The sequence below is a fragment of the Macrosteles quadrilineatus genome, unplaced genomic scaffold (genome assembly GCF_028750875.1).
Source record: "Macrosteles quadrilineatus isolate MER2022 unplaced genomic scaffold, UCM_ALF_1.0 Scaffold_5__1_contigs__length_97177068, whole genome shotgun sequence".
NCBI classification, from domain to species: domain Eukaryota; kingdom Metazoa; phylum Arthropoda; class Insecta; order Hemiptera; family Cicadellidae; genus Macrosteles; species Macrosteles quadrilineatus.
This window is the reverse complement of record NW_026542598.1, coordinates 80,414,237-80,440,509: the sequence shown is the minus strand read 5'-3', so window position 1 is coordinate 80,440,509 and position 26,273 is coordinate 80,414,237. Positions and strand designations below refer to the sequence as shown.

The window sequence follows — 26,273 nt, the reverse complement described above, 5'->3', positions numbered from 1 at the left end:
GTAAGACCTAGACCCGGGACCGATTTACTTTTTCGTTTTGAGGTCCCCAGAGGCCAAAAACACCATCTGTTCAAATTCATATATATATATATTTATATATGTGTCCGTCATATATATATATATTTATTTATATATGTGTCCGTTAGTGCGATAACTCGAGCAAAATTGATCCGATTTTGATGAAATTTGGTACAAACGTGTAAACCTACATTTATTCGAACGAGTTTGCGAACCAGCATAATCGGACCATGGGATCAGGGATTTATGGGGGGTTTTATGGGGTAAAAATGGGTTTTTCTCATTATTGACCCTAAAAACTTTAAATTTCTAAATTTCTCTCTAGACCATTTTGAAGAGCTTTAAAAAACAAATAATTTAGTATAGTGAAGTTTTTTTTTTGAATGTTCATTGACTACGGAGAAAATTAAAAAAATTGTAAATTTAAAATTCCCAAGTTATTCTTATGGAGAATAAATAAACTGTTCTAGTTTGCTTGTTTATGGATATATTTTAATCAAATTTGGCAATTTGGCTTATTTCATACTAAGCTATGAAAATTTCAACTAAAAAAACACACCTCAACATCTTCCCCGTAGCAGCAAACCTAACTACTCACTAACATTAATGTTATTTAAATAGGAAATAAATCTGAAAATTTATAGGAATATTTTAGTAGAAATCAAGCCGGGTAAATGGAAATTCGCTTAGTATGCAGGTTTGCTGCGACGGGGGTATTATACTACTCTATTAATATTTTACTATAAACACACTTTATTAGCCTCCTTGTAGCAGCAAACCTAAGTAGTCATTAAACTAAATGCTATTTTAGATTTAATTAAAAATCGGCAAATGAACATTCGCTTAGTATGCAGGTTTGCTGTGACGGGGGTATTTAATATCTTCTCTTACTCCTTGTGATCATTTCCTCTAATATAGTAAAGAATTACAATTACTTTCAATAATCCCCTTTTATATAGAGCATGGAGGTAACTAATTTTATTACTTTATGAATAAATGTTTAAATATCGTAAAAAGTAATAATATTTCAAAACAACCTGTATGGAGGGGTTTAATACACTTAAAACTAGTCCCAATCGATTTAAAATTACTAAAACCATTGAAAACCACACCTCACTCGACCTTAAACGTAAAAACAAAATTATTCAAGAACAATGGCCCTTTGGAACAAAAAAGGGCCCCAAAAAGGGCCTTAGGACGCACAAAATTATGGGGACTCATCGGATGTTCATTTCTCATAATATTAGTAACTCACGGGTAAAATATCATGAATGTACAAATTTTGTTGTTTATATGGAGCGTTTTTGTATTATTTTACCTGTACTAATATGTTAATCGGGAATGTGAGCTATCATCACATCAAATTTCAGCCCAATTTGACCAATATTTTTCGCATTTACTTGTCACAAACATCCCTCCATCCATACATCCAAACTTGCTCACTTATAATTAGGAGCATTTTTGTTAATGAATAAATTTTAGTAATGTCTTAAAATCATTGTTTAACTTAATGAAAAAAAAAACACTATCTAAATGATTGCAACAAATGTATAAAATTGATACAATTTGGTCTTTTTCAGAAGGGGCAATAGATTTGAAGAGAAAAAGGAACTTCAATTCATGTCTCAAGAAAGATAATTCACTAATCTGTCAAATATTAAAGATACGTTAAGTAAGCTATGTTGTATGATATTTAATACACATAACGTTGATTTGAGCAAACGTTGACCAAGTTTGATTGATACTGTTTAACATAAACCAAATACAAAAACAGACATATTTTTAATAGACAAACTAAGCAATTTGACTAATTCTAATTACGTTCTAGCTCATCAAATAAGTAGAAATCAGAAAACAACAAAATGTTTAAGATCACTAAAAAGCCTCTCCTTAAGTGTATAATATGTGGAACATTGTTTTCAACTCTATCGACAATGAAGTGTCATATATATTTACACACCGGTGAGCATCCCTTTAGATGTTTGACATGTGGGAAAACATTTAATTATCAATTTCAAGTAATGAATCATTTGTTGACTCATTCTAATAAGTATCCTTATAAATGCACTACATGTGGAAAATCATTCCGAACCAGAAGCCTTATAAAGAGACATACATTAGTACACACCGGAGAGCGACCTCATAAGTGTACTATATGTGGAAAATCATTCCAAAACAGTAGCAGTGTGAAGGAACATACATTAGTACACACTGGAGAGCGACCTCATAATTGTACTACATGTGGAAAATCTTTCCAAACCAGTAGCAGTATGAAGAGACATTCATTAGTACACATTGGAGAGCGACCTCATAAGTGTACTACATGTTGGAAATCCTTCACAACCAACGGCAGTATGAAGAGACATAAATTAGTACACACTGGAGAGCGACCTTATAAGTGTAATATATGTGGAAAATTCTTTATAACCAAGGGCAGTATGAAGGAACATACACTAGTACACACTGGAGAGCGACCTTATAAGTGTACTATATGTGGGAAATCCTTCCAAAGCAGGAGCAATATGAAGAGTCATACATTAGTACACACCGGAGAGCGACCTCATAAGTGTACTATATGTGGAAAATCCTTCATAACCAAGGGCAGTATGAAGGAACATACACTAGTACACACTGGAGAGCGACCTCATAAGTGTACTATATGTGGAAAATCCTTCATAACCAAGGGCAGTATGAAGGAACATACACTAGTACACACTGGAGAGCGACCTTATAAGTGTACTATATGTGGAAAATCCTTTATAACCAAGGGCAGTATGAAGGAACATACACTAGTACACACCGGAGAGCGACCTCATAAGTGTACTATATGTGGAAAATCCTTCCAAAGCAGGAGCAATATGAAGAGACATACATTCGTACACTCCGGGGAGAAACTTTATAAGTGTACTACATGTGGGAAATCCTTCCAAACCAGGAACAGTATGAAGATTCATACAGTACTACACACTGGAGAGCGACCTCATAAGTGTACTACATGCGGAATGTTATTCCAAACCAGTGGCAATCTAAAGAAGCATAGCCTACACTAGTACACACTGGAGAGCGACCTTATAAGTGTACTATATGTGGAAAATCCTTCCAAACCAGGAGCAGTATGAAGATTCATACATTACTACACACCGGAGAGCGACCTCATAAGTGTACTACATGCGGAATGTTATTCCAAACCAGTGGCAATCTAAAGAAGCATAGCCTACACTAGTACACACTGGAGAGCGACCTTATAAGTGTACTATATGTGGAAAATCCTTCCAAACCAGGAGCAGTATGAAGATTCATACATTACTACACACCGGAGAGCGACCTCATAAGTGTACCGTAGAATGGGGTGAATAGAAACACTTTTTGACTTTTAAGCTTCTGTAAAAACGATATTTTTAATTTTTAAATTTTCAACACTAGCTCATATTTTCGGTCTTGGACTCCTCTACTCAAATCACTAATCAATTTTTTTTCTTTTTAATCATTAAGCAGAAAAAAAATAAAATAAGGCTGTTTCTATTCACCCCGCACTTTGGGGTGAATAGAAACACTGTGTTAAATTGATGATTGTTGCTTTTCGCCACTTACCAGGGGCAATAGAAACATGAAATTTATGCTTGTTAGCTTATGTTGTTGTAAATAAAAATATTTAAAGTTAATTAACACATTTATTTATAAGTACGAAGTATAAAAACATTGTTTTCATAAACCCTTATCCAAACAAATCAGAGAACATAAATGACAATGGGTGAAATCAGAGTAACAAAATCTTACATAGAAACCAACTAAATGAAGAGTAAAATCAGACAAATCTTCCTCAAAATACAACACTCCCTTAAATCTACAAGTTGTACACGGCTTGGGAGTTGGAAGCCGACGTACTACGTCATCGACTTTGAAGAGGGCCTCTTAATCTGTCTCTCAGAACTTGTTGGTTTGCGCAATTTTCTTGATGAATCTTCCTATTTCTCCTTCCTTGTTAAATTCAATAACTTTAGCAACATATAAACGATAGCAAGTTTTGTTTTTCCCCATTACTTTGACAATTGATCATGAAGGGACAACTTTGAAGACTTGCTGATGTCTTGAGCTAGGTATGCTGGTTCTTCTTCATCAAATTGTTCGTCTTTGTCACTTTCTTCCAGTGAGAAGTGTGACTGATGTGGAATCATCTTCATCTCTGGTATTTTTTTTCTTTTTTGGGGGGTTTTTTGGTCAACCTTTATTAATTATTTGCACCACTGGTTCCAAAAAAAAGTGTTTCTATTTACCCTGGTTTTGCAAAATCATGACATAACCTAAATTAAAAATAAAGTAAAAAAATATAGTTTATTCTAAGGCTAATCTATTGTCACAATTGGTTTTAAGATCCCTAAGACAATATAAAAAATGGCTATTAACATAAATACATGTAATAGGTTCATACTTAGAGAGATAGTTTTGAAAAGAATGTTTTTCGCCAAAATTTTCAAATGATGTTTCGCATGATCCAACATCCAAAGCAGTGATACCAATATGCTGAAATAATTTTTCCCAGGTAGATAGGATATGTGCGACGCTACTTTCCGCACTGGAAAAATAATTATTAAAAGTGCGTGCAGTCGCAACCGTTTGCCGGGGATAGCTCAGCCTACAATGGCTGGGTAAAGTTCCAGGGTCTGCGATAAAAGGTCAGGGAAACCACTAGGCCAATAGCCGGGTCTAACCGGTATAGGACTGGCTCATACACGGGCACTGTGAACAAGTCAAAAGCAAGTCACCACAACAAACGTGCAATAATCACCACCAGGCCTACGCCGATTCTCCACACTCCTAGGGGGTCGTTGCTGACTACGCAACTCGGGCTTCGTCCTAACTATCCAATAGTTAAGCCCAGAGTGCCTAAAACACAGTAAGTTACACGACGACTGGCTAATAAAAACCACAACGCGAGTTATCACCAGGCGGGGTCTACTAGGCCACTATAATCCAATACAAAATGCTCATGCCCAAGCTAACCACCAAAACAGTTCACTCAATAATAATACCATATAATAATATACAAGTACACTATAGGTAGGGTGACTACACCACTAGTAGCTGGTCTCAATAAATACCAAGCCAAACAAGCAAAACTAAATGGCAATTGCACTACTATCAAATTATTGAGCTACTTAGTAGCAGATAATAAATATTAAATACGTTCCAAACACTAGATAAATATATTATCTGATAGCCGGTACTCCGCTATCCAAGCTACCAAGATAACGTGTTGGACTACCAAACAAGCTGTTCCGGATAAATTAAAATACTTAAATGATTAATCAATACCAACCCTACTGCTACTACCACTACTGCTACTATATCAACGTTATATTGCTTAGCTGGGCTTCTGTTAATAGGCTAATAAAATTAGCTACTAGCCTACTAGCCTCGTGCTTCCAACTACGCACGCTAAATCGTGCAGCTTAGGTTTGTCGGGCCTCAGAGTTATTAGTAATATAACTAACTCTTGGTACAGCACAAAATAATAACTACTACAGTCAATAAATTATATTATTTGCGCTCTAGCACCTGCCCAGAACCGTCAGGAATACACTTTAATATTATTCCTGACTAACATAAATCCTAACTACCGTCAGGCTTTGACCAGCACGGTTACAACTCTAACTCTTGCAATAAAATCAGATAATAATATTATCAACTCTTAAACCAAAATGTAAGGAACGTCGTCCACTCACCAATAGTGGGTCGGTACCCAACTTAAACCAACACTCGGCGCGATCACACCACCAACATACTCCGACACCACTGTCACGCACACTCCTCTCTACGTACACCCCTGACGTATCCCAGTCGTCTCCACAAGACACCACACTATCCTCACTGTCCGGGATCCACGACTCGAATGTCCTTCTCGGCTATCCGGTAGTCCTAGGATACCCAAGCTTATCCGAACTGATAAGCCGGGTCAAAGGGCGCTAGCCAGGTTCCCCGCCGCCGCTTGCTTACCTCAACAATCGGTACGCGGCCAAATAGCGAAAATATACCCCCCCTAGGAAAAAGGCTCGTTACATATGGTTATAATGGGGGGAAATAATTCCCTTATATAAAGTCAATGTATAACAAAGTTATAAAAATTTGAATCATTCATTGAAGTTTTGTTTCTATTCACCCCATTCTACGGTACTATATATGGAAAATCCTTCCAAACCAGTGGCATTATGAAGAGACACACATTAGTACACTCCGGGGAGAAACTTTATAAGTGTACTACATGTGGGAAATCCTTCCAAACCGGGAACAGTATGAAGATTCATACAGTACTACACACCGGAGAGCGACCTCATAAGTGTACTACATGCGGAATGTTATTCCAAACCAGTGGCAATCTAAAGAAACACACACTAGTACACACTGGAGAGCGACCTTATAAGTGTACTATATGTGGAAAATCCTTCCAAACCAGGAGCAGTATGAAGATTCATACAGTACTACACACTGGAGAGCGACCTCATAAGTGTACTACATGCGGAATGTTATTCCAAACCAGTGGCAATCTAAAGAAACACACACTAGTACACACTGGAGAGCGACCTTATAAGTGTACTATATGTGGAAAATCCTTCCAAACCAGGAGCAGTATGAAGATTCATACAGTACTACACACCGGAGAGCGACCTCATAAGTGTACTACATGCGGAATGTTATTCCAAACCAGTGGCAATCTAAAGAAACACACACTAGTACACACTGGAGAGCGACCTTATAAGTGTACTATATGTGGAAAATTCTTCCAAACCAGGAGCAGTATGAAGATTCATACATTACTACACACCGGAGAGCGACCTCATAAGTGTACTATATGTGGAAAATCCTTCCAAACCAGTAGCAATATGAAGAGACATACATTCGTACACACTATGGGTAGATCCCACTGAGAGAATTTTTTTTTTATTTGCATGAGACCACATTCTTGATTGCTTAGTATAGTTCGGCCGCTTAGAAAGCGACCTCCTGTAGCATTGGTTAGCATTAGCGCACAGGTTGTTTTCTAAACGGCCAAACTATAGTATATATCTTTGATTTTGTCAAATTCGTGTGTATTGGCTACATTTATATCATTATTCATATTTATATTCTGTTTTATTTTGTTATGTAAACACTTTCATAGATTGTATGTAGGTGCTTGACGGAAATTTACAATTGGTCTAATCGGAATATCTTGTTTGTGTGTTTTCAGTTGTATTCGTAATGTAGGTAACTTTGGAATTGGTACTTTCAATGAAGTTTTTTCTTTTTGCGTAATAAAATGTTACTATTATTATGTTATGTTATTATTAGTTCATAGTTTAAAAGAAAATGAGTTTCAAAAAAAGGGTAGGCCTACTTAAATTGTCCACTCTTGTAGTACCTAGACTGGTTACTTCAGCAGTTCTTAAAAATATTTCATCTCAACAAAAAAAATGTTATCTAGTGTAGATTTATCAAATGTATTTTAATATATTTTTTATTGAAAATAAGATTGAAGAAAGATTAATGTATTGAGTCAAAGTAAAATATTGAATTAGGCTAGGATAAATCTACAATATTAATTACATATCTCACATAATCAAACTGATTTATTAATTTAAGTATGTTTGTAAATTTGTATACAACTAGTGAAAATTAAAAGGTGTTAACTGCTTCAGTGTGTGATTTCATTTAGGTTTCCTGCTTGAACTGTAATCTACCTACCTAGTGATAATCCCTCTTCTTAACCACACACCATTCACCTAATTTTTATTTCATAGGAAATGTATGCTTAGCTCCACAAAAGCAGGAAATGGTACAAATAAAACATGAGTAATGTTTTACTATTATTTAATGGCAAACTTTTCAAGACTCTCATATTCTGTAGAGAAATACAAATAAATAATTATTTAGGAGGGGAAAGCGGTCCATAAAGTAACAACTGCCATCTAAGTATCAGAGCGTTCCCACACTCAGTACGCTCTTGTACTTTGTATGCAATGGATTGTTAAAATTATTAATGTCATTGCACTGTCCTGCGATTTTGCACTTAAAAGCACCTCATAGGGCTCCATGTAGATTTTTGGCAAATTTTGCAAAATTGACAGGCAAATTGAAAATTATTTATAGATTAGGGATTTTTAGGCATAGGATTTATTACTTATGTCAAAGTTTCCCCTTTTCTACTAATTAGGCTTAGAACAGCAATTTGATTTAATTAATGAATAAGAGCAAGAGCAAAAAGACTTAAACTTGAGACTTCTTTAAATAAAATTAAAAATTAGTACTGTAATCCTATTTATTTATTGAGTACCTATGATTGTTTCTATAAGTCACTGTTCCTTTTGGGTTACCTAGGTTTGACAAACTTAAAATTGCTCGATAGTAGTTAAATTCTTAAAAAAAAACTTTCTGAAAGCTCACAACAACTTGTGTTAGAGGCCAGTCAAAAACGTAATTTACATTATGGCACAAAGTATTGTATGCCCGATGTGGACTAATTTGGTTTAATTCAGTCAGTGGTGTAGCAAAACACAAATAATAAATTTTATCAAATTCAAAAAAGCCTAAGATAAAATAAGAGTATATTGTATTGCCATTTTATAATTAAACTAGCTGGCCCGACAGACCTGTCCTGATGTGAATTTATGTCAAATGCTCGTTCATTTTCAAGATGAGCTCGTTCGCATCACTTAATCACGTCCTGGATGAAGTTCGTTCGCTACACTCACTCACCTTTTCGTTGGAGCTCGTTCACTTCGCTCACTCACCTTCAGGTTTAGCTCTTTTGCTACGCTCACTCGCCTCCAGGTTGGAGTGAGTGAGCTAATGTAAAGGCCATTTCATTTGGAATTTTTTAAAACACATTACAAAATAACGGTTGGATGGATTGTAAATTTCACTCCTTTTGAAAGTTCTAATATTTGTATCGCAGCTGCTTGGTAAAAAAATTAGCAACTGGTGTCATAAATATAGACAATTGTTATTTTCCATTGTCATGGCATGTACAAGGCACCACTAGAAAAAAACAGGCCATGCTGCAGGATCCATGACGTCACACTAGTGGATAGATTTCATTGATAAATTCATTGCCATCACCATTCCCATATGTTTTAGGTAAATAAACAAGCTTGCTGTTTGTAAGATTTTAATGGTGAGAGTTTAGTACAACTATCCACCACTGTGACGTAGTGTTGCGCTGCCCGTGCTGCAGCATGGCCTGTTTTTTCTAGTGGGGCCTTGGCATGCATCCAGTAAAAAATGGCAGCTGATAGAAATCTTTAGAAATCAGAATTAACTTGCAATTTTATATTCAATTGGCTGCTATATTTTACTGTGTTACGATAGAGACCTCTAGTTTGCGTTGTTAGTTTTCTTTTATCACGACCTTCAAAATGAGGGGTCACTCGATGGGGCTTAACATTTCTAATTTTAAGTTTCCCCCTAAATCCCCAATCCAAACAGTTTTAATCAGTTGTGTTGGAAGAACAGAAAATTTCTTGAGTTTAAAGAGATGGCTGGTAGACAAAGCTTTCTACACCCTAAATGAGTTCTTTGCATGGCAAGACCACACACAACACTGAAGAGGCTTTTCCATTTCACTTTGTATCTGTAAAATTTGACGCTGTAACATTTCTTGATGAAATTGTAATAAAGAAATTGTCTATTGTCTGGTCATCATTATTTTCGCTCTGTTTGATCGGAATAATGCAAAAATCTTGATCTTTTTTATCACTTTCTTTTATTTTATTTTGCTCAAGAAGATTGTAATCATTTACATCTTCATTTCTTTCATAGTACATTTTTGAAAGAACTTTTACATCTCTTGCAATTTTAACCTGCTTTTGTTGTGGCATCCAAATTCTGTATGCTTTTGAATTGCTTGCATACCCCACAAATATTCCTTGCTCCGCTTTCGGATAAAATTTTCCTTTTCTTGAAGCTTTGTTTAATACAAATACTTTTGATCCAAATACTTTCAAGTGTCTTACTGAAGGCTTTCTTCCAGTCCATTTTTCATATGGCGTTAAGTGTTCAGTAGCTTTTGAAGGGCATCGATTTCTTATATAGTGAGATGTTTTAATAGCTTCAGCCCACATATATCCTGGTAGATTTGATTCTATCAGTAAACATCTTCTTCTTGCCATATCCAATAATGTTCTATTTTTTCTTTCAGCCAAACCATTTTGTTGCCGTGTGTATGGAACTGTTAATCTTCGCCTTATACCACTTTCTTTCAAGAACTTGTCAAATTCACCATTACAATATTCTTTGCCGTTATCTGTTTGCAGAAACTTGATTTTATTTCCTGTTTGATTTTCCACCTCATATTTATATATCTTTGAAACGTTCAAAAATTTTGTCTTTACTTTTCAAAAAATATACATAGCAGTATCTTGAATGTTCATCAATGAATGTTCCAAAATACTTTTCCTCCAGGTGTAGTTACTTTCATAGGACCTACAATGTCAGAATGTATGACTTCTAACAAGCCTACATCATTTGCAATCTTTCTTGATTGAAATGGTGTTTGTGTCAATTTTCCTTTAATACACGTTTCACATTCTCCAATTTTGTCTTTCATGTTGAAGGTTAATCCATTCAAAGATTCATTTTTTAAAGCTGTTTTTAAGTCAACCTCGTTTAGATGACCTAACTTTTTATGCCAATCTATGATCTCAGGTTCTTTTGTATAGTTTGATTTTTCATTTACCATTATAGATTTTGTACTTTTGACATAATAAAGACCACCTTGACGTTCTGCTGCCACAATTACATTTCCTCTTTGGTTTTGGACGACAGCTTTCTCTTTTTCAAATATCACTTTAAATGCTTTATCTGTTATTTTACTGACACTCATTAGATTTGTTGCCAAGTCTGGTACAAACAGAGTGTTATTCAAATGTATGATTTCAGAATTTTTAAATTCCAGCAAAACCGTTCCTGTTCCAGAAACGTCAGATGTCTTTCCTTTAGAAGCAAGTTTCAAATTTCCGTTTGAATTTTTGATTTCTCTGAACTGTGATTTCTCTCCACACATGTGCGATGTACATCCATTATCTATACACCAATCAGATGAAGTAGAACCTAAAATGTTCAAATTTGAAGAGAAACATTCAACCTCTGCTTTAAAACTATCTCCCATTTGTTTGGATCTACACTCTACAGTTATTGGCTTTGTGTCCTATTTTTCCACATCCAAAACATTTAACTTTGAAACCTACTTTTGTAGTGTTGTTCTCATCTTGTTTCTTATGACTATAAGTGTTGTGAATACCTTTCTTGGAGTTGAACTGCTTTGTTTTGCAATACAATGTATCTTCATTATTCGTACAAGTGTATTTTGACCTAGCTTCACTCTCCTCAATTACTTTTATTTTTAAATCATTAGGAGAAGATAAAGTGTCTCTAGACTCAATTGCTACCCGGAAATTTTCAAATGATGATGATAAGCTGTAAAGTAGCATAATGCTAAGTAAGTCTGAATTGATAATGATGTCCATTTCTTGAAGTTTGTCAACAATCTCCATAAATTTGTTGACATGATCCCTAGCATCTTCTCCATCTTTCATTTTATGAACTATTAACTGCTTTAATAATGTGGCTTTCCTTGCAGGACCAGAACTTTGGTAATTGTTCTGCAGGCAATCCCATACTTCTTTAGAAGTTTTGCAATTTTTTACTAATTTCAATTCACTAGGGGAAATTATCAATATTAGTTCTGATTTTGCTTTAAGATCTTTAACTATCCAGGCATTCTTAGCAACTTCATCCTCAGGACATTTGTTCTCCCCAGATACATACCTATTCCATTAGGTTTTGTTGGATTAATATAGCTTCAGCTTGAATTTTCCAAGTGTCATAATTATTTCGTTTCAAAGGTTCAATTCTATAGCCAAAACTCATTTTACTTATTTTTAAGCACAGAATACTGTAAAATGATTATTTTATTATTCCAAATGGCCCATAACTTTTGTTGGTGAAATTAAAGTTAATGAAAGAAAGTTTGTTGTAAACTCTTTTATTTTCTTACAAACACAACACAACACGGGTGGGACACACGGGAGGGACTAAGGCTAACATATCTTGTAGTGTCAGCGTTCGCCGCTAGAACCGCTGAGTTGAATAAATTTAATTTTTTTTTTATTTTTAGTTATAAAATTAACTTTTTAATTATAAAATATTGTTTTAAAATTATAAAATATATTTTTAATTTTTAAAATAAAAGTGTCATAACATAACCTAACCAACCAGACTTGCTGATAATATATAACTGTATAAGATAAAAATCTAATTAATGATTACTTATAATCTATATATTAATTTGAAACTGTTTTTCTTTGTGACAGCTAATTTGAGAGAACGGCTGGGCGTAGAAACTCGGTAGAGGTGTCTAAAGAAAGGTCTTGGTCTGTAGATGAGCCATCAAAAGAGAAACTAGGTAAATTCCCTTCGGGATCTGCCCCAGAGGCCTTTAAAGTCCCATCCCATGTTATTCTTATGGAGGAAAAACGGGTTTTTGTCAAAGCTAATTTCAGAGATCGGCTGGGCGTAGAAACTTGGTAGGGGTCTCTAAAGAAAGGTATTGGTCTGTAGATAAGCCACAAAAAGATAAACATGGTAAATTCCCTTGGAGCTCTGCCCCAGAGGCCTTTAAAGTCCCCTTAGCAGATTTGTTTACATTATGACCATATGTATAATTTTACACTACTTTTAATGAACCAGCTGTTTATTTACAAATTGTATTTCAAAGGTCAAGTGTTATGGGCATTTACTGAAACTGTCAAAATTAAATGTTTACATTATTATTTATGATTTAAAATTGATTCTTCACTGCATGGCAAGCTTTTTATAGTTTGAACAAAATGATGAATTTATGATATGTTTTAAATTTTTTGTTAAAAATCTATGCTTTAAAATGCCCTTACAAAAATTTTATATTATAAAATTAGTTGGACTTATCAATTTCAACAGAGCAGATAAATATTCCTTATCGGGTTGGCTTATATTTATTTTAGGGGTTTTCACTTGCCTATTTTGGCCTACTTTCAATAATCATTTGTAGATGAGTACGTTGAGGATGTGAGCTGTGTTCCAAGTTTAGAAATAGACTAAGCACGGAGTAGGTTTAATCTATGGTTTGGTGCAGTATTAATGGCAGTTCAGGTATTAAAAATACCCCCGCCGCAGCAAACCTGCCGACTACGCGAATTTCCATTTGTCTGAATTGATTTTCAGTTAAATATATTTTAATAACATTAGGTTTAATGAGTACCTAGGTTTGCTGCTACAAGGAAACTAATAAAGTGTGTTTTTGAGTAAAATATTGATAGCTTAGTACAAAATAAATAAATTTGCCAAGTTTGATAAAAAATATATCCATAAACAAGCAAACTACAACATTTGACAATATTGTCCATAAGAATAACATGGGAATTTTAAATTTACAACTTTTTTAATTTTCTCCGTTACTAATAACCGAACAAAAATACTTTTATATACTAAATTATTTGTTTTTTTAAGCTCTTAAAAAAGGTCTAAAGAGAAATTGGGAAATTTTGTGTTTTGAGGGTCAAAAGTGAGAAAAACCAATTTTTACCCCATAAAACCCCCCGTAAAGCCCCCGTTCCCATGGTCCGATCATGCTGGTTCGCGAACTCATTCAAGTTTATCCCGCTTTACACCTTTTAACCAAATTTCATCAAAATCGGACAAAAATTACTCAAGTTATCGCGTTCACGGACGTATATATATATAAATCTATATATATATATATATATATACATATATAAAATTTGAACGAATGGTGTTTTTGGCCTCTGGGGACATCAAAATGAAAAAGTAAATCGGTCCCGGGTCTAGGTCTTACCGTGCCACCTACGGTAATAGCTACTTCCCTAAAGGGAAATTCGCTAAAAGGGGGAAGGGTTTTTACTTTGATGTACATCTAGCTAGATCGAACAATGCATCTAAACCTCACTACATACAAAACATTCGGAAATACAACAGTACAAAAAATTTAAACAGAAAAGAAAATAATTTATGATTCTACCTTTGAGTATTTCAAGCAAAATTTCCAAATTTCAAAAATTGAGGTGATTGGATTGTTTATTGGTTCTAGAGGAACATTATCAAAATTTTTGTGAACTTTTGGAAACAATATGATTTGGACAGATCCTTTTTGAAAATTATTATTCATAAAACATTAAGTTGACCATAATGAGAAATCATCTATATGGCAAACATCAAAATTAATCAGTCTTATAGCTGTATAATCCTTCGATATTTTATGTGTACTATTTTTCTGTGTCATTGGCAACCTTATTTTTTTAAGGCAGAGGTATTTATTTTTATAAATAAATTCTTTTCTCTCTCTCACATCTCATCTAATTTGCATAATTTGTTGCCAACCAAGCCAGACTAGGTTATGGATGTGGTTCAGCAAATGTTCAAGATTTGGTACATTATGGTACATGTACATCCCATACACAAAATACATGCACAACATTATGTGATTGATACGGCCAAGGCAAAACTACCAGAAGTTGATCAATTAGTAAATAAGTACAGGATGATTAAATACATTGGTTGACGTGGCAAGAGAAGGAATCAAAATTGCTTGGATCGAAGTAAGAATATTTCTGCCATCTGGAGAATCAGATATTTTTATCAAATACAAAAAAACTGATTTAATATGCTGATGAAATTCTGTATTTCTATGACCAAAGATGGTGATTCACTTATGCAATCGAAATACGGTCTGAATGATTTTCCTAAAGCAGATGTAACCAGTTATTAGTAATATAGATTCTTCCCGTAGGATGACAGCTCACTTATATGAATTTCTTTTCCCATATAGTGAAAGTGGCTTTAACATGAAAAAAACTTATGAACACGAAACAAATTATAAGACTCCTAAAAAACCTTTTGGGCAACCTAAAGCCAACCACGTTGAAGGTAGTTACACAATCTCATACCGGTATTCATTATTATCCTCCCTTAGTTTAACTACGATTTTCACTCTATCATCGCAGTTAGCTGAAGTTACATAAAAGAGTAACCGTCGATTTCGACGGGTTTCCCCTAGTTTTTAATTAATTATAAAATTAATTTTAAAATTTAGTATTATAAAATTTAACTGTCATAACCTAACCTAACCAACCAAACTTGCTGATATGAAAATTTTGTTGACAAAAAATGTTGTGCTACCAGCGGGATTCGAACCCAGGACCTCCTGGACACCAAATCGAAACGCTACTATTTATGCCACGAACGCCGCTGAAAACACATCGTTTCGTTACGGTAATCGTGTTGCCTCAAGAGTAGACGACATTAGCCACTAGAGATATGACGTCACTACACCTTTAGCCTTGGTCCCTCCCGTGTGCCCATTCCAACACAACACTGAATTATATTTAGTAAACAACTGCATATGTAAAATATAAAAACATATGATGGTCCATCACTAATCCAGACTAGATGAGTTGGGTTGCAATATTCAACAGAAAGTAATATGGCTTTGCCACTCAGTTGATTTTGTGTTGCTATGAATGAATGCATAGCAGCCGTGGATCAGGGTCTATTGATGGACTCGAAATCCCAACGCTCAGCACGCGATCCACTGATCCAGTTGGATTATATAGAGATCTATGGTGACTGGGAAGCTGCCCCCCCCCCCCCCCCGATCTCTGACGTCAATATGACTTAGGAACCTTTTGGTGGGGGGGGGGGGGGAGGGTAGTCTGAATTTTGTAATACTAACCATTGTAATACTTAATACTTTAATACTGTTTATTGAAGTGGCGACCATACAAAGTAGGTATTTTAACCTAAGTATGAATGAAGATGAGTGTAGGATGAGTGGCGCGATCTTGTAGTCTTATTTTATTTTATTTATACATGCCAACGGCTAAGCCAATACAATACATAGTCTTGTTAGTGACTAAGGCCGACATATTCCTTAGACACAGCTGTTAATTAATAGCCCATACAGCTAATGGCAACTAAGGGACTTACAGTTTATAGTGGACTCCGAACCACATTTTTGCCTAGGTATTAATGAATTGGTCTCATTATCAGAATAGTACTGCCTGGTAGGTCTAAGGCTTGATAAGGACAATCATTAACGAAATGATATTCCGTTTGATTTTAGCTATACAGTCAAGAGTCTGATTGATCTTCTTAAACCATTTTTCCCACATGTTCTCAGATTTCCAAGAGTTTTTTCCTGTGCCCTTCGGCTCATGACTGGTTTAAACAAATATAGTTAGAGCCTTTTACATATTTAATCCATAGTGTCAAAAAATAGTCATAATTTTGAGGTAAGGCATTTTGTTACTGGAACTAGGTTGATACAGTTTAAATGTGCATTTATGGAACAAAATAACAAATGAACTTTATTTCTGTTTCAGCATTTGATGTCATAAGAAGATTACGGATAATGATTCAATAATTTTTAAACCTGGAATGTAGCATTTCTATTGAAAACTGTTCATGGAGGGAAGCAATAATCAGGAGGAATTAGAACTCGAGGTAAAAAACTGCCCAAAAGCTATTCCTAAAAAAAGAGCAAATAGTCAAACTGAAAAATCAACTAAAAAGATCAAATTTGAACAGAATAAAAGTGATTCCACAACTATGGAAGCAGGTGATGACTCCGTGACTCCCCCTGAAAATCTGATTTTGGAAAAAATCCTTTTAAAGAAACAAAAGGTATGGCAGAATTTTGTATTAGTAGGCCTAGTAGTAATAGAATCGGTTTTGGCCAAAGTTAAACATGAGGATGACATAGGGTTGCAATATGGTAATTTATAAAAAACAGGAGATTTCAGCTGGCGGCCCCCACTACAGTAAATAAAAGTTTACAGACTAGCAAAATTGTATACCTAGACTTCATAGCACAAATATTATAACAGAAATGGTATGGGTCATACACATACAAAAATTATGTCACTGGCCCGAAATTAAACACGTTTGTATTAATATTTAAATGGAACTGTCAAAAACCATCCAAACCAGTTGTTACAGCTACAGTAGGCCTACAGTAGGTTACAGTAGGCCTATTGGCATTGAGGCCAGTGACGTAATTTGTTCATGTTTATTAATCCATACCGTTTCTGTTAAATATTCGCGCTACACTGTCAATATTCAAATATGGTACACAAAAGTATAAAATTTGTATATTTCTTGTCACATCCCATTTAAAATAACGAATAACATAAACAAAACGCTCTCTGCCTGTTAGACATGGTTCAGTTTTGGTAGTACACATGGATAACTTTGGACTTCGGATGGGCCGGCAGACGCGATTTGAAGGACTGGGAGCAATGAAACATACGATAAACTAAGTACGTTGCTGGCCAAAGGGAAACTAAGGAATAAAATAACGTTCGTAGAGAGTACAGAGATGCATTTTTCAGTCATTTCATAACAATATTTGTGAACACAAACATTAATTTTATTTCAAGTGCTGTTATACAATGTATTTTAATAGAGAGTAAAAAAATTGGAGATTTCTCACTTTTTGCAGAAATCCTCCGGAACTAAATTTTGAAGGTCAAAATCTTGTAATCTCTGGGGAAATCCAGGGATATGGCACTCCTAGGTTGACATCCCCTGTGTATAGAGTACATAACATTGTGTAGTTCATAAGCACGGATTCGGAGAAGAAGTTAGGGGAGGATCATTCCAGGGGGCCCAGTCAGAGGGGGGTTTGGGCTTTTTTAAGGTATAAAAAATTTTTTAAGGTACACTTAATAATACCACTCAGAATGTAGCTAAATCCAAGCAATCTAAACCTATACTTTTAGGACCCTATTTGAAAACTAGGAAAAAACTGCATGCTTATATTCCTTACAAAAATCAACATAATTATCTGAAGGAGTACGCAAGGTGATTCAAGTGACATTCTTTTGGCAAGTCATCAACAATCTTGCCTATATAAAAGCCATAATTTGAGGGTAAACTGTGATGAATTAACAGATGCACATTGAGCAGAGGGTCACCGCCTGTAATAGGAACATTCTATATTGTTTATTTTTACAACAACCAGACAGTTTTTCCATTGATAAGTTTAACTGTGAATGGACAAGAGAAACTTCTGTCATTTGGGTCATCATAGTAGTAATTGATGATGGTTGATTCAGTGCCCCGTAAATGTTGGGAAAACTTTGTTCTGAAAGTTCTTGTTCCGTAACTAGAAGGATATTTTGATTTTGGTCTGATTTTGATAAAATTTGGTATGCAGGTCAAATTTGGTGATTTCACTACTAGGCTAATCCCCGGTATCTTCAGCAATTTTTTAAACATTTTTTTGAAATTTTAATTTGTATACAAAATCTAGTTTGGTCACTCATATATTTCCCAGAAATATTCCTACATGACAGCAGTTTTTTCCATGACCTCTGCTCCAGGGAAGGCTATATATAGCCAATCCTCATATTGGTGGCGCCCATGAAAAGGTCTAAAATGATTATTTGCATTGATAAAATTTCCACTTTACCTTATCGTAACTACTAACTATCCTGTTAGAAATTTCAGTACTTTGGTATTATCCGGCGAGGCCACCCTTATACAGCGGTTATGTTAGGTAGTGTTGTTATAAATATGTTTGTAGGATTTCCCTAGTTCCATTATGGATCAAACAATACCATATGAGTCATACTTTTGCTCCCCAAATTCCCTCCGTATGCCAATGTGAGGTCGTTGACCGGAGCGCGTGCATCACCTGTCACCACCTGTATCTGATCGGCGGCGACGCATTCAACTCAATCCTCGCCGACATCGCTGCCTTCTGGGATACAGAACTCAAAGGCCGCTAATTGTAATCATGTCAAATATGGACAGTAAGTCAATTAAAGTATGTTCTTTCCATTTATGATGACCCAACGTAACATAACCGCCACAGCACTCTGTATAAAGGTGGCCTCCGGATAATACCCAAGTACCGAAATTTCAGTGTACAAAGTGCTAATTTACTAAGTTTAAAACTATGAAGATATTAGACTAGCATCGTATTATGACCAATTTTAGAAACTACTGTATAAAATAAAAATTAAGTCACGGTTTTAATGACTTTTAACTTTTTTCCATCCATACTTATGTACTAGGAAGGGGTTAGTTATTATAATATAGATCAATGGTATTGATTGAACTAGACATTTCATCCCCAGGTAGATAATAGAATTTTAGACACTAGCACAATCTGTAACTAACTGGCTCACAGAACTATGTTCTTTTGATAAAAAATTGTTGACAGCTGGTCTATAGAAATGGGATGTCTCAAGGCCACATTAAAAAAACAGGCCGTAATGCTTGTCAAGCATGACGTCATGATAGAAGACGCCAATGACGTAATGTTTGATATTTTTGTGACAGAGGGTATTTATTTATTTTCCGAGGAAAGATTAAAACAAGCAGCTGATCACAAACGGCAAACATTACGTCATTGCCGTCTTCTATCGTGACGTCATGCTTGAGTGTGGCCTTGGATGTCTACTTCAGTATCTAATATAATAGTCAATACAGTAGTTTGACACAATTTTTATGTTTCAGGAATTCTTTGGCTCACCAGAAGTGATGGAAACAATCAAGTTCCTGATTAATCGGAAAAGAAAAGAGTGTTGTTTAGACCAGTGAGGAAATGCAGGATTGACTACATTTTACTTTCACTCAACAATCACCCAGTTTCAGCAAAACATCCAATAAGCAGAGACAAGTTGTGCTGCATAAAAACACCATAATGATTTTTTACTTTTTAATTTATTAAAATGATATAACAAAGATAAATTTTGATAAGTTATTAGTCCTAAGAATATTGTGTGAGTGACTTATTGGGTAATTGTTATCAATTTTAATTTTATATTGAGGTTTTAAAGTCTCTTATTGGGCATCAAAAAATTTATGTTATAGGGGTTTTCTGCAAAATTTTCCATCTTCAGCATAGAGGCATAATTTACTGTTTAAGTGAGTTAGAGCTGAAGGCAGGCCTTTTCTATAACAGAGGAATAAAAAAGAACCAAGAGTAGAACCCTGAGGTAATCCATATTTATTTGACCTGTTTTAGATATGATTTGATTTTATGTAATTTATGTAATTTTGTAATTGTAGTCAGTTCAACCAAAGACTATTACTTAATGTTCAACATATTGTTGCCTGTTTTCGAAATATGACTAACCTAATTAGTGAATTATTAGTAATGCAGAAATGTAATATTGAAATAAGTGTCAGATCCAAAACACTATCAAATGACGAGATCCATGAAAATTCCAATAACAAATCAAAAACAGCCTCAACTAGATCAATAACAAAAATCATTACAGGTTTTCCGGACTTAAAGCCAATGCTGTTCATTGTCAAATACCGTTAATTGATTATTTTTCCAAAAAGTTCCCAATCGGGAGTGCTTTGCATGCTCAGAAATTTGGATATTGTTGGCAATATCGATGAAGGCCAGTAACTTGATGGCTCGGTTTCCTTCCCTTTCTAGATTTATATTTATTATTATTGATTTCAAACCAAATGGTTTTAGTTTGAGCACAAGAAATAAGCTTTGCAACACTACTGTAGTCTTTAAACAAACATTTTGAGTTTAGGGGTACAATTCATAGACTTCAAACTTTTTAGCGAATTTCCCTATAGGGAAGTAGCTATTACCGTAGGTGGCATGGTAAGACCTAAACCCGGGACCGATATACTTTTTCATTTTGGTGTCCCTAAAGGCCAAAAACACTATTCGTTCAAATTTTTATATATGTACCGGGTGTCCCACGAAGGGGTTTAAACGTTTGATTTTATATAACGTGCCCATTCATGCACCAAACTTTTTTAAACTTTACACAGTTTACAAAGTAGGTTCTAAAAATATTCTGGAAAAATTTCAACTCCCTAACCTTGGTAGAAACAAAATGGCAGCATATTGAAAAATTTACCAATTTGCCTCCTATAAAAACTACTTTCATGATTTATTGTCTGATTTGTTTACTACGTTGCGGTTCTAAGGCTCATTGTTGAAGAACAGCTGTTTGATTGTAAAATGAGTTTTAAATGAACAGATCTCGCCCCATTTGACGGTAATAGAAATGAATCAAGCAATCTTTCAACAAGATGGTGCACCACCTCTTTTCACAAATCCTGTCAAGCAATTACTAAATGGCAACCTTCATGGACGTTGGATGGGTCGTGGAAATGATTTTTTAGATTGGCCACACCGATCACCTGATTTAACTGGTTATGACATATTTTTATGGGGTTTCTTGAAGGAACAATTTTATACCCATAGGAACTAAAACGATCAATAGAAGAGGAACTTCTCCGGATACCGCAGGGTTTCTTTGTAAGAGCTTACGAATAATTTGTTACGCGCTGTTATCAGTGTGTTGCTGTGGATGGGTTACAGTTTGAATAATTTTGGACATTAAGGTTTTCCATTAGGCTATGTTCTAGTTTTTTTATTGCCCTAATTGTCATATTGCCCTAAAAAGTAACAATAAAAATATTTTATAAAACCAAAAATACCTTCTTTAATGTTTTTAAACCATCGTTTTTCAATATGCCACCATTTTGTTTCTACTAAGGTTAGGGCGTTGAAATTTTTCCAGAATATTTTTATTTCCTACTTCTTAAACTGTGTAAAGTTTAAAAAAAATCTATGCATGAATGGGCACGTAATATAAAATCAAACGTTTAAACCCCTTCGTGGGACACCCTATATATATATATATAATATATATAGACTTATATATCTAATATATAAAATTCTCGTGTCACAGTGTTTGTCTGCAAACTCCTCCGGAACGACTTCACCGATCGTTATGAAATTTGGTGTGTAAATTCTGTAGGTATGCGAATCGGACGTAAACTATTTCCCGTTTCCAAATTCTTAAAAGGGCTCCGCCCCAGTGGCTCTGGAGTTTCCCATGTTAACCTTATGAGAAATAGAATTAATGAATCTTAACAGCTGTTTCAATTAAACAAGTTGGTTCTGTTCTATGATGTTCAATAGCATTAAAGTTACAAGGATTACCAACAGGGTGCAGCACTATTATTTCTTTTACATTTATGACAACAGCTAATTTGCAACCAAAAGGTGAGTGAGCGTAGCGAACGAACTTCAACCTGGAGGCGAGTTAGCGTAGCGAACGAGCTAACCTGAAGGCAAGTGAGCGCAGCGAACGAGCTCCAACCTAAAGGTGAGTGAGCGTAGCGAACGAGCTCCAACCCAAAGGTGAGTGAGCGTAGCGAACGAACTTCAACCAGGACGTGATTGAGCCTTGCGAACGAGATCATCTTGAAAATTAAACGTAACGGTACTTTCTTTCCATCGGTCTGTCTTAGGGGAAACCTATAACTTAGGCGATACGAAGTTCGCCGGGTCAGCTAGTATATATATATATATACGTCCATGAACGCGATAACTTGAGTAATTTTTGTCAGATTTTGATGAAATTTGGTTTAAAGGTGAAAAGCGAGATAAACTTGAATGAGTTCGCGAACCAGCACGTTCGGACCATGGGAACGGGGCTTTACGGGGGGTTTTATGGGGTAAAAATTGGTTTTTCTCACTTTTGACCCTCAAAACACAAAATTTCCCGATTTCTCTTTAGACCTTTTTAAAGAGCTTAAAAAAACAAATAATTTAGTATATAAAAGTATTTTTGTTTGATTATTAGTAACGGAGAAAATTTAAAAAAATTGTAAATTTAAAATTCCCATGTTATTCTTACGGAGAATATTGTCAAATGTTATAGTTTGCTTGTTTATATTTTGATTAAACTTGGCAAATTTATTTATTTTGTACTAAGCTCAATATTTTACTCAAAAACACACTTTATTAGTTTCCTTGTAGCAGAAAACCTAGGTACTCGTTAAACCTAATGTTATTAAAATATATTTAACTGAAAATCAATTCAGAAAAATGGAAATTCGCTTAGTCGGCAGGTTTGCTGCGGCGGGGGTATTTTTAAATAGCAGTTGGCTGCCTCTTTTAACCTTGCATTGGCCCGTCCACATAGACTGCCTGTGCGTGGATCGTATCCAGCATAGCAAGGGTTGAGCCAGTACAAAACAAAGTTGAACTGTACTGATAAAATGTTTGCAGTAGTGACCAGGATCTGAACCCACGACATGGCTTCCTTAAATCCTAAGTCATTGACAAATACAGACTGAGCCACAGACTTAGCTAAACTCTGGTGATGTTTTACAGTGTGAAATGCATAATTTCTTAGCAGCATGAACAAGATAATTAACTTTAGAGTTATAAAAACTATAAATTTCAGAGGACATGCAACTGTTTGAGTTGTGTTTTGTTGATTTTCTTTAGAACAAGTTAACCCTTCTTTCAACTTGTCGGAAAAGTGAAAATACACTTTTTCTTTTCTAGACCTAGGGACGTTCAAGAGAAGTATTTCAATAAAATCGTGTAGCTTAAAATTAATCAGAAAGCAAACGAGGAGCAAGCTAGTCTCTGGTCTGAGTGGTGAGGGCTTAGGGAGGTTCAAGATGGACAAAACAAGAAGTAAGAGAAGTATTTCAATAAAATCATATAGCTTAAAGTTAATCAGAAAGCAAACGAGAAGCAAGCTAGTCTCTGGTCTGAGTGGTGAGGGCTTAGGGATGTTCAAGATGGACAACACAAGAAGTAAGAGAAGTAATTCAAAGTAATCGTGTACTGTAAAAGTAATCAGAAAGCAAACGAGGAGCAAGCTAGTCTCTGGTCTGAGTGGTGAGGGCTTAGGGATGTTCAAGATGGACAACACAAGAAGTAAGAGAAGTATTTCAATAAAATCATATAGCTTAAAGTTAATCAGAAAGCAAACGAGGAGCAAGCTAGTCTCTGGTCTGAGTGGTGAGGGCTTAGGGAGGTTCAAGATGGACAAAACAAGAAGTAAGAGAAGTATTTCAATAAAATCGTGTAGCTTAAAATTAATCAGAAAGCAAACGAGGAGCAAGCTAGTCTCTGGTCTGAGTGGTGAGGGCTTAGGGAGGTTCAAGATGGACAAAACAAGAAGTAAGAGAAGTATTTCAAAGTAATCGTGAACCGTAAAAGTAATCAGAAAGCAGACGAGGTCTGAGCAAGCTAGTCTCTGTTCTGGGTGTGAGCTATGAGCCGAGAGAGATGGACATGCTGGATTAATGTTGCCAGCGATTAACTGTCTCCAGCGTTAAACACAAAATTTGATCCAAAGAGGAAACAAAACTTCTAAAACTCATATAAGATATTATTATTTTAGTTTCATCCTCATTCTCATTCTGGGAGTTTAATAGTTAAAGCCAATTAATAACAATACTATATGTGCAGAAATAGTTTTTAATTTTCCTGAAAAAGTAAAAATCCCGGATATTATAATGATTTCCATTGGACATTTATTTCCCTAAAAAGAGGACGTGTCCAGAGAAATGAGGACGTCTAGGATCCCTAATTTAGGCCTTATCATGGGGACTGAGGTAATGGTTAAACCCCTTTAGGGAAATATGTTAAACAAGATCCAAAAATATAAATTAACAAAAATGGAAATTTATTATACCTACAAAATACACATTAATGAGACATTCATTTGCTGGGGACAAACTGGATGAGTTTCTTTATTCTTCTGACAAGAGCCTCGACATAACCTCGGTCTCCTGTACTCAATTCCTGGAACAACAAGATAAATTACCAGTTAGTAAAAACACAAAATAAAATAATACACTTATTCATCCACATAATTACTTGAACTATCACAATCCAGGTAATATTGTCCATCCAACTCGCTTTGGTCAATTAAGTCATCTACTCATCTGTAATTTAGTAAACATTTCAACAATATGGTATTGCAATATACTTGGTAAAAAAAGATTTTAAATGCTTAACTTGCATTATATTAGTTCTTGAAATTCATATTTTCAAGAACTTCGATTCTACTTTTAACCATATCACATTCTTAGGCCTCGGGTACGATATGAGCGGCGTATTTCCTCGGTTGTAGGAGTCAGTTTAGTCAAACACTTACTTTTGTGCAATATTTAGTTTTTTTGTATTTTCGGTACACTGGAAGTAGATGTTCATGTTTTCTATTGTTCACTTTTTTTTTTTGGAATTACACTTTATTTAGATTTGATTTTGATTAACTTTACAAGCAGTAAAACATGTAATGAAAAATAAAACACTAAGGACCTTCCTTTGAAGATGGAGAATTGAGGGTATTGGAGAACATTGTGACTGATACAAGAATGAATGAATGAATGAATATATAGTTTATTCCAAAAAACATTGGCTACAAACAGTGATTATAAAATCAAATATACTTAATAGAGACTTATGACACTAAAAATAGTAAAATACATAAAAGTTTTAATGAGCCAAAATATTCAACAATAAACAAATGGAACTAGCAGACATAGGCAGTGCTACCTGTGCGTCTGCTAAGTTGCTGTCAAATAGAAAAAAGTAAATTATTGAATTTGTGGAATGGCAATTAAAAATAAAAGGGTTGTTATTATTAGTGATGTATGTAAACGTATTTTCATGAACACAGCGCTGGTGAGTCTGCGCATTAGATTTCGTGGTGGCCAGGAGAGAGGGAGAGAGACAGACTGTGTGTGTGTGTGTGTTTGTGTGAGTTCCGTGAGTAATGGTGGTAGTGAGGAGAGTGGAGAGTGATGAGTGGATTGTTGAGTATGAGTGGTGTATAGAGTAGTAATTCGACTGCGGACAGTCCTAACAAAGTGCCAAGGTCAGTCAGTGCAAAGGTCGGATCAGGTGCGCCGGTAGTCCGCCGTGATAATAGAATCGGCCTCGTCAATATTTAAACTGAATAGGAAATCATTGACGCGGAATTTAAATACCTTTAAAGAGTCACATTCAAAAAATTTGAAATCCTTAAAAATGTTACATATGTTACGATAGACTAAGTGTGAAACATAGTATGAATTAGTCGTAGAAAAAGTATAATTCACTTGAATTGTGGTGATTCCAACTCTAGAAGAATATCTTGTATTATATAAATGTGAAATATTTTGAAAAATGTTATTGTAATTTTTATAGATGTTTATTAATATTGATTTTACATACAACTGGCGAATAGAGAGGACTCCTATTTCTTTAAATAAAGCGTCAGTCGGGTAACGTTTGCATTTCCCAAATCCTATTTTTAAAATTGATTTTTGAGCAATATTTAATGGCTCCAAGGTACTCCTATAACAGCCACCCCAAGCTATAATACCAAACGAAAGTAATGATTGAACAAAAGCAAAGTAAGCCATTTTCAATTCCTTAACCGTCA

The 26,273-nt window shown here is 35.0% G+C and overlaps 2 protein-coding genes and 1 long non-coding RNA gene across 3 annotated transcripts in view; 2 read left to right on the top strand and 1 right to left on the bottom strand.

Annotated features, from left to right (window-relative positions):
- LOC128994367 (uncharacterized) overlaps positions 1-19,800 on the top strand; it is a 40,519-nt gene extending 20,719 nt beyond the window's left edge. The window contains exons 2-3 of the long non-coding RNA XR_008490889.1: positions 16,425-16,725; positions 19,567-19,800. This is a non-coding gene — a long non-coding RNA (uncharacterized LOC128994367). The remainder of the gene's footprint in view (positions 1-16,424; positions 16,726-19,566) is intronic.
- On the top strand, positions 1,707-3,515 carry LOC128994357 (zinc finger protein 93-like). The gene has a single exon (XM_054418881.1). The coding sequence runs from the start codon at positions 1,881-1,883 to the stop codon at positions 3,066-3,068; it is 1,188 nt and encodes a 395-aa protein (XP_054274856.1). The 5' UTR covers positions 1,707-1,880; the 3' UTR covers positions 3,069-3,515.
- Positions 19,801-24,506: 4,706 nt separating the features above from the next.
- Positions 24,507-26,273, bottom strand: part of LOC128994341 (nuclear pore complex protein Nup205-like) — a 72,128-nt gene continuing 70,361 nt past the window's right edge. Inside the window, exon 36 of the mRNA XM_054418823.1 lies at positions 24,507-24,646. Within this exon, the coding sequence (XP_054274798.1) occupies positions 24,563-24,646 (84 nt within the window). The 3' untranslated portion in view covers positions 24,507-24,562. The remainder of the gene's footprint in view (positions 24,647-26,273) is intronic.